At 40.2% G+C, this 16,112-nt stretch overlaps 1 protein-coding gene across 1 annotated transcript in view; it reads right to left on the bottom strand.

The window, feature by feature from the left end:
- Positions 1 to 15,912, bottom strand: part of pdzd8 (PDZ domain containing 8) — a 33,396-nt gene extending 17,484 nt beyond the window's left edge. Inside the window, exons 1-3 of the mRNA XM_015003681.2 lie at positions 14,933 to 15,912; positions 7,400 to 7,525; positions 5,335 to 5,437 (exon numbers count right to left, since the gene is read on the bottom strand). Coding sequence (XP_014859167.2) covers positions 5,335 to 5,437; positions 7,400 to 7,525; positions 14,933 to 15,825 — 1,122 coding nt within the window. The 5' untranslated portion in view covers positions 15,826 to 15,912. The remainder of the gene's footprint in view (positions 1 to 5,334; positions 5,438 to 7,399; positions 7,526 to 14,932) is intronic.
- Between the last annotated feature and the right edge of the window lie 200 nt (positions 15,913 to 16,112).

Raw genomic sequence — 16,112 nt, 5'->3', positions numbered from 1 at the left:
AGGCAGATGTGCAAACATGCCTGACATACTGCACCTCACCACTTAAAGCACAACACACCATGGATGAGTAATAATAAAAAGAGAAGCACAATTTTCTACAGAAACAGAACAGCGAGTTTTTATTATGTGAAGCTTAAAGACTTAGATGAGCTAAAGGTGTGTCCTCGTGACTCATGGAGCCATTTTTTGTGTAGCCTCCTGCAAGTTGTATTCATACATTTAATGACTGGCTTTCAGCAGATAAATCCATGGAAACATTGCTGGTAGTAAACAATCACTGGCCAGGTTTAACTCCACCGAACACTACTAGGCTAGGAGTAAATATCTGTCTCTACAGACATTGGCTTATGCCCTGCAAAATAAACTAAATTTAAAACAAAACTTCATATTATGATCCAATTGTTTTTTTGTTTTTTTTTATTATCCCATGCTACTGATAATATAGATTATTGTAGCTAATAATCCATTTTGATTTTGATACAAAGACAAATGGTGAGTGAATCTGTTGATTGTCAGTCTGCTGATTCATGAACTCATTACAACGATTAACTGTCTGTGGGGGGGGGGGGGGTTACCAGCTAAAGATGAAAGAAAATAAAAACAAAATTAAAAAAAGAAAATGAAATTCTGCTTCAATCACAAATAGCAAAATCCTATTCCTAGTCTGCATCAATTAAAACAGAAGTGTGTCTTTAAAGATTGCACTGACTTGATCAGTATTATTGCTTGCCTTTTTTTTTAATGACTTTATGTATCATAGTGGTGGAAGACTTAACCAACATGTCGAATAAACACACTCTGCAAATATTATCTATGCGTCATTCAGAACAAGAAGAACAAGCTCTGAGTTGAAACAGGTAAACGAGAGACAAACACAGAGCAACTGTGTTCCAAGAGAAGATATTTCAGCCCTGAAATCTATCAGCAATAGTTCATAATAAATAGCTGTGGGGAGGGGAGATGATACTTGGAAAAAAAAAAGAACAAACAAAAAGCTTGATAAAACTGGCTCGTCTCCATTGTGGAAATTCTGTCCTGCTGGAAACACTTAAGACGGAAGATGGAGAAATGAAACTAATCCCAGTTAACCAGGTTTAGAAAGACAAACCACATAGAGGACAGCAGAGCATGTTGGTAAAACCGTTATACTTTAAGGCAGATATTTATATCTGGGCATCATCAAGGGGGAACAGCAGAGAAAGAGGGTGAATTGACCTTTTGCAGATGGTATAGTCTTTAATCCTTACTACTGAGTCCTGCTGAGGACATGCAGACTGGGGAGGGCTGATAAAACAGGCTCAAATGCCACTGGGAATCTGCATTTGTGTGCCTCTATTAACAAAAAAGGAATACGGACACTTTGAAGTGGGTCCACTCACAGAGGGCTCCGCTGAGGGCGAAACCGCTCGGGTGCAGAGACGGAACCGATAGAAAAGCTGCCTGCAGCTTCACCTGATGATGGGTCAGCTTGCTTCATTCATGTCTGGCTCTCCGCTTCAGCCAAAGGACATAAAGCAAAAGCCACAACAGTAGAGATCTTGTACAACTCGAGACAAATAAAACCAATTTCCAGTTGACGGCCATGTTTTACAGCAACATCCACCACCTTAAACCGACACCTTCATGGAGACGACCGATTCTGATTTTACTCTGCATATTTATCCCTGGACATTTACACAGAAATCTCATAAACTGCATAATGCAGTCTATCTAAACAGATAGACAAATTTATTTTATTTTTTTTCACATTTGGCATATTGTCTGAAGTTTAACCTGTTGGTCTCAGGTTTTCATTCACAATGACAGGGGTGTCAAACTCCAGTCCTCAAGGGCCGCTGTCCTGCAGTGTTTAGATGTGCCACAGGTAAAAAACAGTGGAATGAAATGGCTTAATTACCTCCTCCCTGTGTAGATCGGTTCTCCTGAGCCTTGCTAATGACCTAATTATTCTTTTCAGGTGTGGTGCAGCAGAGGCACATCTAAAAGTTGCAGGACAGCGGCCCTTGAGGACTGGAGTTTGACACCTCTGTCACTAGAGGACCCAAATTTGGGTCCTCTAGTGACAGACAGGTTAAACATACAGTTACATAGACAGGCTATCACTGGACAGACTGCTGCTGAATGAGCATCCTGCGTGTAGGCCTGTCACAACAAGCAATAAATCAATTAGTCACATGATCAATTAAAACAAGCTCAATAATCTCCATTTGAATGATTTATTGTTTTTCTCTTTTTCTTTCCCTCTTTCTACAAAAAACTGGATGATAAAAGTCTCCAGTCTGGTGCACTGGTCCCAACTAGCCCTTATATGAAGGACGTTGTTTACACAGACTTCATAATTCGTTTTGTTTATTGTTGTTTTGTTTAATTATGTTGGATATTTAAAATGTCTTCCAGTTCCAGTGTTGAATGTTTATTAGAATTTAAAGGTTATTGATCTTGGAGCTTATGTTCCTGCCATAATATTACTTGAAAAGGGTCTCAATGATATTATTGATTATCGCAATAACGTTTCGGACAATTTATTGTCCAGCAAAATTTCTTTGATAGGCCTACCTTTGTGCACCATCACCTTAACCTTATTTTAAGGATAGATTTTTGTTGTGCTTAGTGCATTTAGGAGCTAGGGCGGCTCAATATTTCAAAAATATATCACCATCACAGTATCAGTGTGCATCATATGCATTTCACAAAGAACCGCTTTTGAGTCCAATAGTTGTTGGCTGATATATTTTACAAGTTCTGAAGTTGTCCTGCTGGCTAAGTAATGCATTAGCATCAAGACTACAGAGTTTCATCACAGCAAAAGCTCACACTGGACACAAATAACATCACCAAAAATGTTAAAGGTCACATAAGAGAGAAGGAAGCACAAATTAGAGAGAGAGAGAAAAGAAGAAAACAGGCAGATATCGCAGCATTGCGATATTTACCAATATCATTGCCATCACAAGATTTTCGGCGCTGAATAACTGAAGACCAGTTACAACAGAAAGCTTGTTACAGAGGCTGAAGAGTCTGCTGTTTGCTAATGCATTTACACACTGGGAAGAAAAAAAAAAGAAAAAAAAAAAACAGAGTGTTCCTGGTTGATGCATTAAAAAAAAAGAGGAAAATGGTGTCCTATTTCAGGAGTTCACCTTCCAATGACAGGCTAGAGCCACTGAAGGAAAAGTTGGCCAGTTTCAGAGACAGACCGATTGATGTACATCACACATGCGTACACAATTCTAGGTAGGATATGATATTGATGAGACGATGTGCGAGGTGTTTATGGGAACAGAACAGAAACGATGACCGTGTCCACACGGGATCACTAGAGATGCTTTGGGGAGAGTCTGGAGTGTAACGCAGGAATACTCGGCTGTCAGGGTGAAGTTCACACATTAAGACTTTTCCCCGTTAGAACCAAGCAGACTCTGCGGATATAGATATTGTTTTCTTACCACATAATGCCTCCTGAAAACATGAATAAAGTACAAACAGTAAGTTTGATATGAGAGCAAACTGCATAAATGACCTGACTGTGTCTGCAGAGTAGAAACCAAGACAGAACAACAAAAAGATTAGACATTTTAAAATGGCAGCTCTAGGGGGACATGAATGGGCTTATGTCGTCTTGGAGCAGGTTGTGGTATTTTATTGCCCCCTGTTGGACGAGTTCTCAACTGCTTCTCCTTATTTAAAGGCGCGACATGAGAACCGACAAAAAGGTTATTATTGTTCAACAGAAATAATCTGTGAGCCTTTACAAATGCCATTGGGAGGTGTGTGGACAGCTCGGCAGCGGCAGGTTGGCTGGAGCCTTGGCCGGTAATTAGGTGTGACATTTTCCCCTAAAATGGTCATTAGTCACTTCCAAAGCAGCCTGATGTGATGACTGTAATATCTCTAAATTGCAACAATTAGAAAGGCTTGCTGCAGGGGGCCTGAAGATTTCCTTCGCGTCGCAAAATGTCAACAATGGAACAATCTGATCAATGCAGAGAAGATGACAGTGAGCTTTTATTAATGTGTCATTTTGTCAAAGTTTTCCAATAAGCAGCATACGACGAGGAAATGTTTTCCTCAGTTTTCCTACATTACAAGTTTTTGTGTATTATTAAATTGGCATTTATGTCTAAACTGTCAGCAGAGCTTATTCAATCAGAATGCAATGACCCACAGGTGTCCCTTCATATCTGCCTTTAGACAGCTTACAACAGTGTAGCGCCATCTGCTGGTTGTGATATGGAGTACAGCATCTCTTAAGATATTCCAGCACTGTGATCAGTTTGCTTCGGAGGATTTTATTCAGTGATCTGTTGTTGGAAATGCAGCATGTGTTAAGGTATCAGCAGAGAAAACGAATCCTGGTTCACGAGATGTTTAAAGTTTCTGCAAAACGTTCAGCTACAAAAAAAAAGAAAAAAAAAGACGTAAAATAAACTCGTCTATCACTGTAGCAGCAGAATCCAATACTAAAAAAAATAAACTTTAAGTGCATTTCTAAACAGGAGAAAAACAGTGTATTTTAATTGTAAGAAAAATTTTTTTAAAAATTCCCCGGTGGCACAAATCCGTTTCACATGCATGCATCGGCCGATCGCCCATCTCCCTTTATGGGCACGCAATATTATCAAGGTTGCACTGACAATATTAGGGTTGTCACTGCAACCGTAATATATATAACCCAGGCAGGCAGGAATTGAAGGATTACCGATTGGAAGCTTCAAGAACTCGGGTCAACTTTAAAAGTCAAAGCACAAATGAAAACGTGCCTCGGTTACATCTATTTGGAGTAAATGTTACAAAAGCAAACAATTGTGCCAATGATGATTGTAATAAAAATAACTATTATTTTTATATAATTACTGAAATTACATTTCAGTAAGTATAATGTTTTTCCATTAGACTTTTTCTGAATGAATGTTTCTCCAATCAAAGCTGCAGTTAAGCTACTTTAAGAAAAGACGAGATGATTCTAAACCTTTACACACATCTGCACTAATAAATGTGGCCTTCTATATTCTTGAGCATTAATGTTATACTCAGCACATTAAAATAAATATAATAAATTGATACAACAACAAAAAAAAATCTGCTGAACTTGGGAAAAAAAAAAAAACTAGTGTAGAAAATGTGAGTTTTGTCTTTAAAAAGACTTGAAGGCAGGTTGTTCCAGATCTGGGGGATGGGGTTACCTGATCCAACCTGGGCTGAACTAAAAGCATCTGGCCCATCCATGTCAGAGCTCCTTCTGCTTCTTCTGGGCGTTGTACATTAATTAGTCGACAGCAGGATAAGAACACCAGACAGGAGGAGAAGAGTGGATGTAGTGGAAAAACGGCATACCTGCTTTATGGAGCTGCGCGTCTTCTCCTTCCACTGCTGGCTGCTCAGCTCCAGGGTGCAGTGAACGTAGGTTTCTCTGTCATACGAGCCCAGAATGAACAGTCTGCAGGCGCAGGACAGAAACAGTGAGATCACTAAGACAGCCGCAGGAAGCCATTCTCTGACAGGGAAATCCTTATGACTGAGGAAGGCCAAGGAAACGTCAGTCAAGAGAGTCCGCTGATGTAAGCAGGTTTGAAACTCGTTTTGGTACGGAGGGATTTTATTGCCATGAGTCGAGAGCACACATTTTCAGTCTGAAAGCAGGATTTCATGTCTTTTGTTCTCAAAACTTTTCATACTTGTGGCTACATGTTCAGTCTGAAAGCATCGCTAACAGCCTACAGACCCACAGAACCGTTGTCTGACAGAAATATCTATATCGATTTATGGATACATAGATAGATATATCTATAGTGGCGGCGCAGGTTGATAGTTCTATATTTGAAAGAGAGCAGAAGATCTGAGGGCAATCATTACAAGTTTTGAGAACAGACATGAAGGTTTGCTTTCAGACTGAAAATGTGTGCTCTCGACGTTATGGCAGTAAAATTCCCCCATATTTTGAAAGCTGATTTTATGCTCAGTAGTGTGCTTCTAACCACAACCACAAGGTGGCAGTAATGTATCAAGTCGTTTGAAGCAAGACTTTATGACAATGGACTACTGTCATTACTACACCTATTATGTAACTAATAGTATCTTGGGAGAGCTACATGAGTCATAACTTGTATGGGACTTTACATTGGAAGTACAATGAAGAATAGAGGTGGGGCATCATCCGTACATAGCCAAGTTCACTCCTTGAATATGTATAAAAACTTCAGATACATGTATGCAAGTGTAATTTTATTTTCCCTTTCTCTGTACAATACTCTACGAATTGTTAAATATTCAAAAACACTAAAAAGAAACAAAAGCACTAATAAAGACGGGCATAGCTAAAAAGGTGAGTGACAAGGCCGGTGAAAGAGGAGGTGATTTTAATGGAAAGCTCTCGTTATTACGAGATTATGTTGATTCAATCATTTGTGGTCCATAGAACACACACGTAGCTGAGCGCCATCTCACTCTCACACACACCCCTCTAACACAACAGGGTCTGCTTAATTCATAAAACGCTTTCACAAATGGTCAACATTCTAGATTTAGAAAGGTGAGATTTTTGAAGATTGACAGCGTCCTTAGTGATGAGCTCGCTACATGCTTTAGGGTTTGAGGATGTAAAATTGAAATCGGCTGCATCAAAAAGGCCTGCAGTCACACGGGGTGTCGAGGTGAGAGAGAGAATACACCTTTACAGATCTGGAGAAATCGGATGACTTCAGAAGAGCAGAATGATTGAATAAACCCAGATGATCCCTGTCAGCTAGTGGGACTGTTGTTTTTAACCAACAGGATAAGCAATATTTGGAAAATGATGTTTTTCTTTGTTGCAACATTTTGCCTTCTGGCTAGAATTACTGATGAAAAGTGATGTCAAAACTTAAAAATAATGAGGTCTATAGTGTGAAGGATTAGTACTTATCACCCAGATTGCGTAATGCTAAGTGGAGTTCTAATTACAGAACAGGACAGAATGAATGCAGCTGGTAGAGATACATTTTTCCCTTTACCTGCTGACTGACAATAAAGGATATTTCTTTTCTAATTTGAATTTAATTAAACTGAAAAGGGATTACAGATGAAGAGGATGTCAAGTTGCTGTTGCTAACCCTGGATTCACATGGTGGACTTCTACTGCTCCTTCCCTTTGGTTTAGTTCTGTTAAATGATAAGTGACAAAGCATAATGTGTTTGGTGACCAGATATCTTATTATGGCTAGCTCAGACAACTAGAGAAATTAAATTAAAAAAAAAACTGTTAGGTTTTGAAATTTTAGATGTGCACTCACCGGTGCCTCTCTCTTAGTACTGACAGATGTGTGCAGACCGCAGACATGATCAAAACATCGTGATCGGACCAAAAGACGTCAAGAGACAAGGTGCAAACAGTAACAGAGGTGATGAAGTGAAAGTGTGTCACCTGCTACATTCAATAAGAGTGACTCTGAGTTTGCCTTCCACCAGCCTGCTGTCCTGGACTGACAGATCCAAATCGCAGGCTGAGCCCAGCGGAGGCTGCACTTGGAAGGGAAAGAAGGGCTTGTATCTGCAGAGAGAAAGAGAAAAGATTTTTAAAATTCTTAAAAGTTAAAAACTCACTCTACACGGTTCAACACAGAGTACATAATTATGTTCAATTCAAATCCTGGTGCATGAAGTTCAGGCTAATTCACCAAAACACAGCTAGAATTCATTCATTATGAGATACTCTGACTCAGTGGTTCCCACTCACTGCACTGTAAGGGAGAGCATCAGCAGGTTAGTGGTTGCTCAGAAGGCTGTTCAGACTGGAACCAGAACCGCTGATTCCGGTGCTCCTTTAAAACTCATCCTGAAGGAGAAGTTACTTCTCTGCCTGATTCTGCTGCTCCTGCCCCACCTCATCTGATTCCCCTGTTTAGACAGACTACTGGTCACTCCTAAACATCTCTCTCGTTTACAAGAAAAGTCAACTTATAGAAAAGTCATGATATAAACATAAAAAGAGTGCCAGCCCTGAAATATCCTTTTTGGTTTCCCTAAGCCAGTTCTTAACAATACTATCCGCCCTTATACAGATGTCTGTATAAGGGCGGATAGTATTGTTAAGAACTGGATGTTGATTTAATGCAGCAATCAAGGTGATGCTTTGGGGTTTCCCTGTATGACTCAAGGAGAGTAGTAAAAGTTTTAGGCCTTGCCAGACGCCCTAGCTGATGATCTCTAGGAAGAGTTCAATGAAAAATGACGTGGAAAACCTCAAAATGGCGTACTTTGACCCAAGATCCCCGACTTCCTGTTGGGCTTAGAAAAGGGATTATTTTCTGCACAATAAACTCTCTAATTTACAAACACTTGAAGTTTGCAGGTGTTTGTGTTTCTTTAAGTATTCTGTGTACAGTTAAGCCCAAAACTATTCATACCCCTGGTTATTTAGATGCATCTTTTTCATTCAAGCAAAAAGTTTATTTTTGGTAAGATATGATACATAATTTACAAGAAACTGATGCCAAAGGAGTATCAGTTTGGATACAAAGCTTAGAAGGTCTCATTATTATTTTAGTGTTTAGCTCCTTCTATTGCATCCATCAGATTCAAGTAGTAAGTTAAATTTAGTCTCATTAGTAAGTCGTCTCACTATTAGCTACACCCTTTCTCTAATACTGACCGGCTGGTTATGGTGACACCTGCATCACATACCCTTTAATCTTTAATCAGTCTACGTTACAACACAGAATCGCTTAACAGAAGCACCTGCTGCAGGTTTTCTGATGAGATCTCTCACTTCCCCAAGAACAGAGAATAGACTTTAAAAGTACTTCTGTTTATAAATCACTGAATGGCTTGGCACATCACGATGAAAGACTTATGGCTCCGCACAGAACTGGCCCCCAGCCTTACAGAGGAGTGCCACCAGGGCCTGTTCAAGTTCTCACTACTCTGGGATTCCTAGCGACCGGAGCATTTCTGAGGGATGTGGCTGGCAGATCTGGAATGTCAGAGTCATCCCTCTGAGCCACACCGGCCATATAGAATGGCCTCATCTATATGTTGTCTATACATAAGGTTCCCCCCCACAAACTGCCCCCACCAGGCTAAGCATTGCTTACTTTTGGATATTGGTTTAAATCTTTTGACTGCTTTACCTAGATTCAAAGATTGCACATTTAAAAAGACAAAATAAAGTGACACAACATAGATAGATATTATGTACAGAGCAAACCAATCAGCTAAACTGAACTGCTTTCATTATGTTTGTGCCAGCCATTGATTTCTTTAGACAAGTGAAATATCAGGGTTTATTCGAGTCCTTGAAAACTCCAACCTCAAGCTTTGTCATTGCAGAGTGTCGCTGCTCCTGCTGCCCTGCCACATTCCTGCCCAGATTCACTCCCACTATAGTGAGGAAAAGACATCGATGGAGACGCTTCATCGGTCAGAGTGAGACTTGACAGCGGAGAAAAGGGCTAGAGACAGAAGTAGATTTCAGTGGCGCTTTTACCTTACCTGGTGCAATCAAAGAGGAAGTAAGCATCACTGCTGCACTAAGCAAGGCCCACAGAACACCTAGCTTTAGTGACAAACGTCTGAGGTCAATCACCTCCAGTGATTCAAATGGAGGGCTGGAGAAACCCCTCAACATCACACCGCGTCCCACAGGAGGTGGAGGGCAGTAGTCACTCCCCACGTAGCGTGACACGTTGGAGGCAAGCACAGTGACGCAATCGAGCAATAGCAATCAAGTTTTAACTTTATGTAAAATTTTGGCTAAATCTTAAAGCTACACTAACAAGAACAAAATGCTACAAGACTTTGCAGCAACAGAACATTCCATGCGGCATTATACTTAAGTCTAAAGGCCAATGAAGCTGTGGGGAAACACTTCCACTTTTACTTCACTTTTATAACCAGCAAGATAATGTAACACTGATCAGGAGCCTTTCCAGTGGAGCAACATCTACCCAGCACAGTGGACATCAAATAGAGTATTCCCCCATATGTGAAGCTGGACTGCTGTTTGCAGTAATGCCTGGATCGCCTCCAGAAGGCTGCAGTCCCAACCCTCCCCTTCTGTGAACCACCATCTGTGCCGCTCAGCAAATCCCAAGGCCCTATTATTACATCACCCTCACTCTACATGATCAGGAGATAATACACACTAACATGCGCATGTTCAGAGTTTCTTTTACAGCACTTCCCTTCTCTAGACAGGTCTTTGTGAGCAAAAGAAAGATGTGAACCATTAAGTATTAGAGAAAAAAACTCAGATCCTTTAAGCTCCAAATCTGCTTTCTAAGGCCTGGGAGTGTGTTTGTAATCATTATGCAGTTCACGATAGAAAGACAGAAAAGCACAGTATTAAACAGCCAGCCATGTGGCTATTTTGGGAAAAACTTTTTTCTAAAATGATGCACAACTTGTAAAATTGTTTATTAGACGGTGCAAATTATTTGGTTGAACAAATGTGGGTTTTCAGTAATAGCTTAAGTGTTTGCCATGTTTTACAATCACAGAAAATGGGCACTGACAGCATATAAAAGTGGGAAATAATTTTTATAACATTTTTATTAAGATTATATATATATATATATATATATTTATATATATATATATATATTGTGCGTATGTAACTATTTAGAGCCTTTGCTTAATACTTTTTTAATAAAGTCCAATGAGAGTAAATAGCCTGGAGTCTTTTTACACATTCAGCTTGGAGGATTTTCTCCCGTTATTTGTAAATGTGCTAAAGGTCAGTGAAAATAACACTGACCGTTTGTCATCTGCACTTTATGCATTGAGTCATTGTGATAACAGGTATATGACCAATCAAGTCACTCTGATTAAAACCAGGGTTAGACTGATCAACTATCATGACAGGAAGGCTCCTGCAGGACTCCTGTCCTGCATATGGACCCACTATAGAGTCCATCAATCCTGACCAACATTGATTTTTTTTTAAAGTTCCTTGAACTTCTGTAGTTCAGAGCTCTTCCAGGCCAATCATCATATTTTACAAGCAAGTTTTACAGCTTCTACTTTGAATTCAGGTCAACTCCCAAAAGGGATGAATGCAATATATCTCAGTTTCCCCTAGTGTATGATAAGCCTGGCAGGCCACCAGGCTTTAATTGTGCCCCACCAAGATAAGGATTGCTTATGTATTCAAGTCTTTTTAAAATGTTTGCATTTTTAAGACTTTACAGTTGGTGTTCATGTATTACTCTTCCAATCTTTCAATAACACATAATTATCAAGTGATATTTTCAAATTTCCTGTCAACTTTAAACATTTTTTAACTCAAAAACACAACAGGCCGCTGGATGAATGACTGCCCAGCACCCGACCACCAGGGTTAGCAAGTCTGATATCTGAGATCTTTTTAAGAGGAGGGAAAAAAAACTAATAAAATGAAAATCAGATTTAGAATAATAAAAAAAAAAATCTGATTTTATTAGGAACCAACATTTCCTAACTCTACCTGGAAGAGCGCTGGTTCTGCCAAAATCATTGCACTTAAAATTCTGTTAGGAGCCTGGAGCACAGCAGAAATTTCTAGAAGATGCAGCCATTTCAACACAGTACATATCCTCTGCAGTGTTAATGAAAAGAAAGGAAGTCAAAAACAAATAGAAAGCATAAAAAGGGAAGCTGAGAGAGTCAGAGTGAGAAGAAGGAAATCTTGCATCTTGGGTTTTGCTTATCAGGTTTAACAATGGCGGTCATTTTTCACACTGTGGTTTCATGATGTAGAAACATGAAGGTAAACAAGCCACGTTCTGCAGCAGGGTGGGTTCCTACTGGGGCGTTCAGAAGGAGGAAGCAGCAGGGTGACAGTGATGCCAGTTAGAGAGCAGCTGCCAGTGAAACTTCCCTTTTAACAACAGAGTTTACACAACAGCTCTGGTTACATGGCGCACCACCTTCAATGCAGGGACAGCATCACGCAAAATCAATTTTTTGGAGCTTTGCATCATGCTATAATGTTATGCCATTATCAAAACCTTGGCTGGAGGTTTGTCTTGATTCTTCTATGCATTTTTAAGAATTTTTTAATCTCCATGGCAACCATTCAGCTGTGCAAAGCCTGGGTAGACCTAGTGCCCCCTTTGAGGTGCAGCTCCTCCTCAGAGCTTCTGAGCTTCCACCTCTCAGAGCAGCCCTGACTCCCCTACTCAGATCCTTCAGACTAGCCAACCAGGTGGTTGCAATTAGCAATTAGCAATTGCAATTAGCAACCACCTGGTCAAACTGTACATCTGCTGAGCTCATTGTACAAGCTGCTTCTAAGTGCGACGCTGATAACGTTGGTAAAGAGTTGATAGGGGAGTTTTCCTGCTCTTTCTGAACCAAGAGCATGTATTTTTACAGACAGAGTCCCAATTTCAAGGCGTTAAATCAAGAAGTAAAATTTATTTTAAGTCATATTTGAGTTAGCATTTTTATAACAAAATACATAGTCATTTAATTATGCTATAAAATGGCACAATGTGTCTGGAGAACACATAACACTGCCCCTTTAATAGTTGCAGCAGTCTCACATGACGCTTCAACACGTTTAGTTTTGTGGAAATGGCCCCTGCTGCACTCACCATCATTTTAAACCTGATTAACAAAACCGAAAATCCATTTTCAAGATTTCCTTTTACTCTGACTCTTTCAACTTCCCTTTTTCACGCTCCGTTTCTTTTACTTTGTTCCTTCTCAACAGTGCTGACACTATGTACTCTATCAATTGTGTTAGTCTAGGCAGCAGATAAAAAGAGAACTATTCAACTGCACATCCTGTTGATTTTTCTTTCAATTTTAGTCCAGCTGGAAGTCTGAAAATCTTTATTCTCAATCCTTTCCCTCTGAAAGACTTGAGCACATTTTCTCTGAGTTTTGCTTTGTGTAAGTGTTAAACAGATGTTTAACACTTACACAATATTTCAAAATATTCTCGTTTAATTCACAAAATGTTGTCTGTCCCATAACCATTTTCCCCCTCAACCACGACTGAAAAACTAAATTTAGAATCACATGACACCAAGTTTGTGTTTGTTAAAAAATCTACACACAACAATTTGTCCTTTTTACACAAATTATTTAGAAGAACTATTTTATCCTCGTTGTTTGATCGTCACGATTCCAACTACTTAACTTTTAGCCCGGATTTAACTCACCAATGGAAAATACAAATGCTTGTGACTAGAAGATTATTTTTTAATTCGTTTCATGCCAGCAGATCAAAAATTAAACATATTCCCATTTTTGTTTGTAAGGCTATTTTTGTGCATGTTCTGACAATTCCTTATTAGGTTTATCGGCATTACAAAACTCTAAATACATAATAAAATATATTTAGTTATGTTTGACAGTAAAGAGTTACCTAAGTTTCATAAAAAGAAGCTGGACAAAAAGTGAACATATTAACGTTGTGTAAACAAAAACAGGAAAAGGAAATTGCATCGAAAAAGCCCCCATTCTGTTTTAAGAGACCTGAAGAGGGATGTCAAAGCCAAATATATTCAGATATTTTTTAATATTTGTTTTTGTATGTAGCAATACAAAATATTTACATTTTTAAAGTACAAATTCTCAGCAAACCAGCTGAGCATAAAGTCCAACTACAAAGACAGTTCCAGTTTGAGCAGCTGGAATTACTGGAATTATTTATAAATCCAGCATGAAAAATGAGCATTTTTTAAGAGATTTCATTTCAAATCAATAACCTTACAAGATACACTGGGTATAACTAGAGGGAGGGAGAAATGAAGTTTGGTCCAGCTTTGCAAAATTCCAATTTCCTTGTTCACATAGAGCCACCAGCATCTGTTGAAGGAGTTTAAAAACTTGCATTATGATTAATAACAGTGAAAACAGTAGCATCTGCTAGTGGGAGGACAGCTATCTGAAATCTGAGTCATGGCCCAAAATTTGTTCCCACACACGCACGTGCACGTGCGCGCGCGCACACACACACACACACACACACACACACACACCTAGAGCCTGGAAAGAAAATATGCCAGAATAATATTCAAGTACATTTTACTCATTTCAAACATTTAAAATAAAAAATTCTCATTTGTTTAAGAAGGTTGCAGGGCCCCTGGGTTAAATTCACGTGCTGTGAAGATGATAATTATGTGGGGGTTTGTAGATATGTCAAAAAATAGCTTTATATTATAATACCAACCATTTTTCTTTACAATTTTCATGATCTTGACATGTGGCCCCAAATTAAAATGAGTTTGACAAAAGCAACCACTTGTCACACGGCATTGTGAATTGACCGTGCAACAATTTCTTCTTCAAACCTACGGATTACAATCATTTTATTTAATCTACTGAAAGGAGATTAGATTATGTGACTTCAATAAATGTCATGCACCAACAGGAGGTTGCTAAGAGTCACTGTTGATCACTAAACGAAGGGCGTCTGGGCAGACACCGGTCTAAGAAATTTTTATTCCATTTTCTCTCGGTTGATTCAGAATCAGATCTAAACTTCATCATCAGTACACGACCATTACTGTCTTGCAGTGCTTGCAATGAATCTGTGCATCTTTGAGGTCAACTCCGTTTCTTTGAATACTCAGTTACATCGGTTTAAATCAGAGATCATAATCCCATATTTCCATAAATCAAATGGCCCAAACCAGAATTAGAATTACGGTGGAAATGTAATATGTCAGAAATATGTGATTGTTTATTGTTCACCTCTAAAGTAAATGAACAAATAACCTGACGCAGTGGTACATTACATACTGAATTGGGGAGTGAATTGCTGGAGAAAGAAGGGAAGTTGGGGTGAGTGGCAGCAAAATAAACACTATCAGGTTGTGGCACCTGACTGTGGTTATTTTGTGTTTATTTTTTGCTCTTGTTCAAATCTATTTGAAGTGTTGTGGTTTTTTGCTCCTGAAGGTGCTGCTGGCAGTCTGGCTTGTCGCCAGCAGCTTGTTTGTGCTCACTTTGCTTTGGGGCCTACCTGATTTTGTAGTTGGGCAGGGTGTGCTTCTTCTTGATGACGCGTTTCAGCTGGTTCACTATGAAGGAGGTCAGCTGAGGCAGCGGCCTTCCCTCAAACTGGGATTTCACCTCAAAATCCACCAGCGGGTCATCGAGGAACGAGAACGACCAATGGGAGAAAGGCATGCGCGTGAACTGCAACCGGAGTCTGCCCACCACGCGCCTCATCTTGACGAACAGGTAGGCAGACTTGCCGAACACCAGGTCCACGTCTATAGCCAGGTGGAAGCCGCCATTGTACTCGATGTCCACCTCGAAGTTGAGCTCCTCGGGCATCCCGTCCTCGTCCAGCTGCACCGGTTTGATGAGTTTGGCTGATTTAAAGACCGGGAGAGAATTCCCCAGGGAAATGTCCCTGAGACTGAGCCCCTCCAGGAGCCGACCCGCCGTCTTGGTCTGCAACAGCTCCTCAAACTCCACCTTGATCTTTTTGGTCATCCAGTGCCGAACCACGGGGGTATCTCTAAGCTCTCTGAACAGAAACAAGAATATCGCATTGAGGAAATTGCACGTTTCTGTTCTGCCAGCGTCTGTGAGTTCGCTATGTGAAGGCGGCGGCGGCGGCTGCTGCTGTTGTTGTTGTTTGGGGCTGCCGCCGGTGACAGCCGCTTCCTGTTGCCGGCTGAGGACGGCCTCTTGCGGTTTGGATGCAGCGGCTGTCCCGCTGTCTTGCTGGTTCGGTTCGGCGTGAGAGACATTGAAATAATCTTTTAGTGCGCTATCAGGCACTACTTTGACATACTGAACGGTCCTACCTAAGGGCTCTGGGTTTCTTCTGTATATCAGCAAGAACTGTAACATCAGCGTAACGACCGCTCCACAGAACGCAGAGATCAGTATTAGGTAAATCATTTTGAGCCGTCGCCTCCGCTGCCGTCTGTCTAAGTCAGATGCTTTCCATGGCCAAACATTTAATCGCGTCAACGAAGCAAGTTCCACCTGGTCGCTCTCTAAGCTGCCATATCATCTGCTTCTTTCCTGAGCTGGAATCTCCGCACCTGATTGGACAAGCGCCTTACGTTGTATGCGTGATGACGAAATCAGTAGGCATTTCAGTCGGTGCGTTCAAGGAGAATCAGATTTTAGAGATATTACCAAAAACATTATATATATATATATATATATATATATATATACAC

The sequence above is a fragment of the Poecilia mexicana genome, unplaced genomic scaffold (assembly GCF_051168715.1).
Source record: "Poecilia mexicana isolate PSO_F unplaced genomic scaffold, ASM5116871v1 scaffold_15, whole genome shotgun sequence".
Lineage (NCBI taxonomy): Eukaryota > Metazoa > Chordata > Actinopteri > Cyprinodontiformes > Poeciliidae > Poecilia > Poecilia mexicana.
The sequence above is the reverse complement of the archived record's forward strand: the minus strand, read 5'-3'. Positions and strand labels throughout refer to the sequence as shown.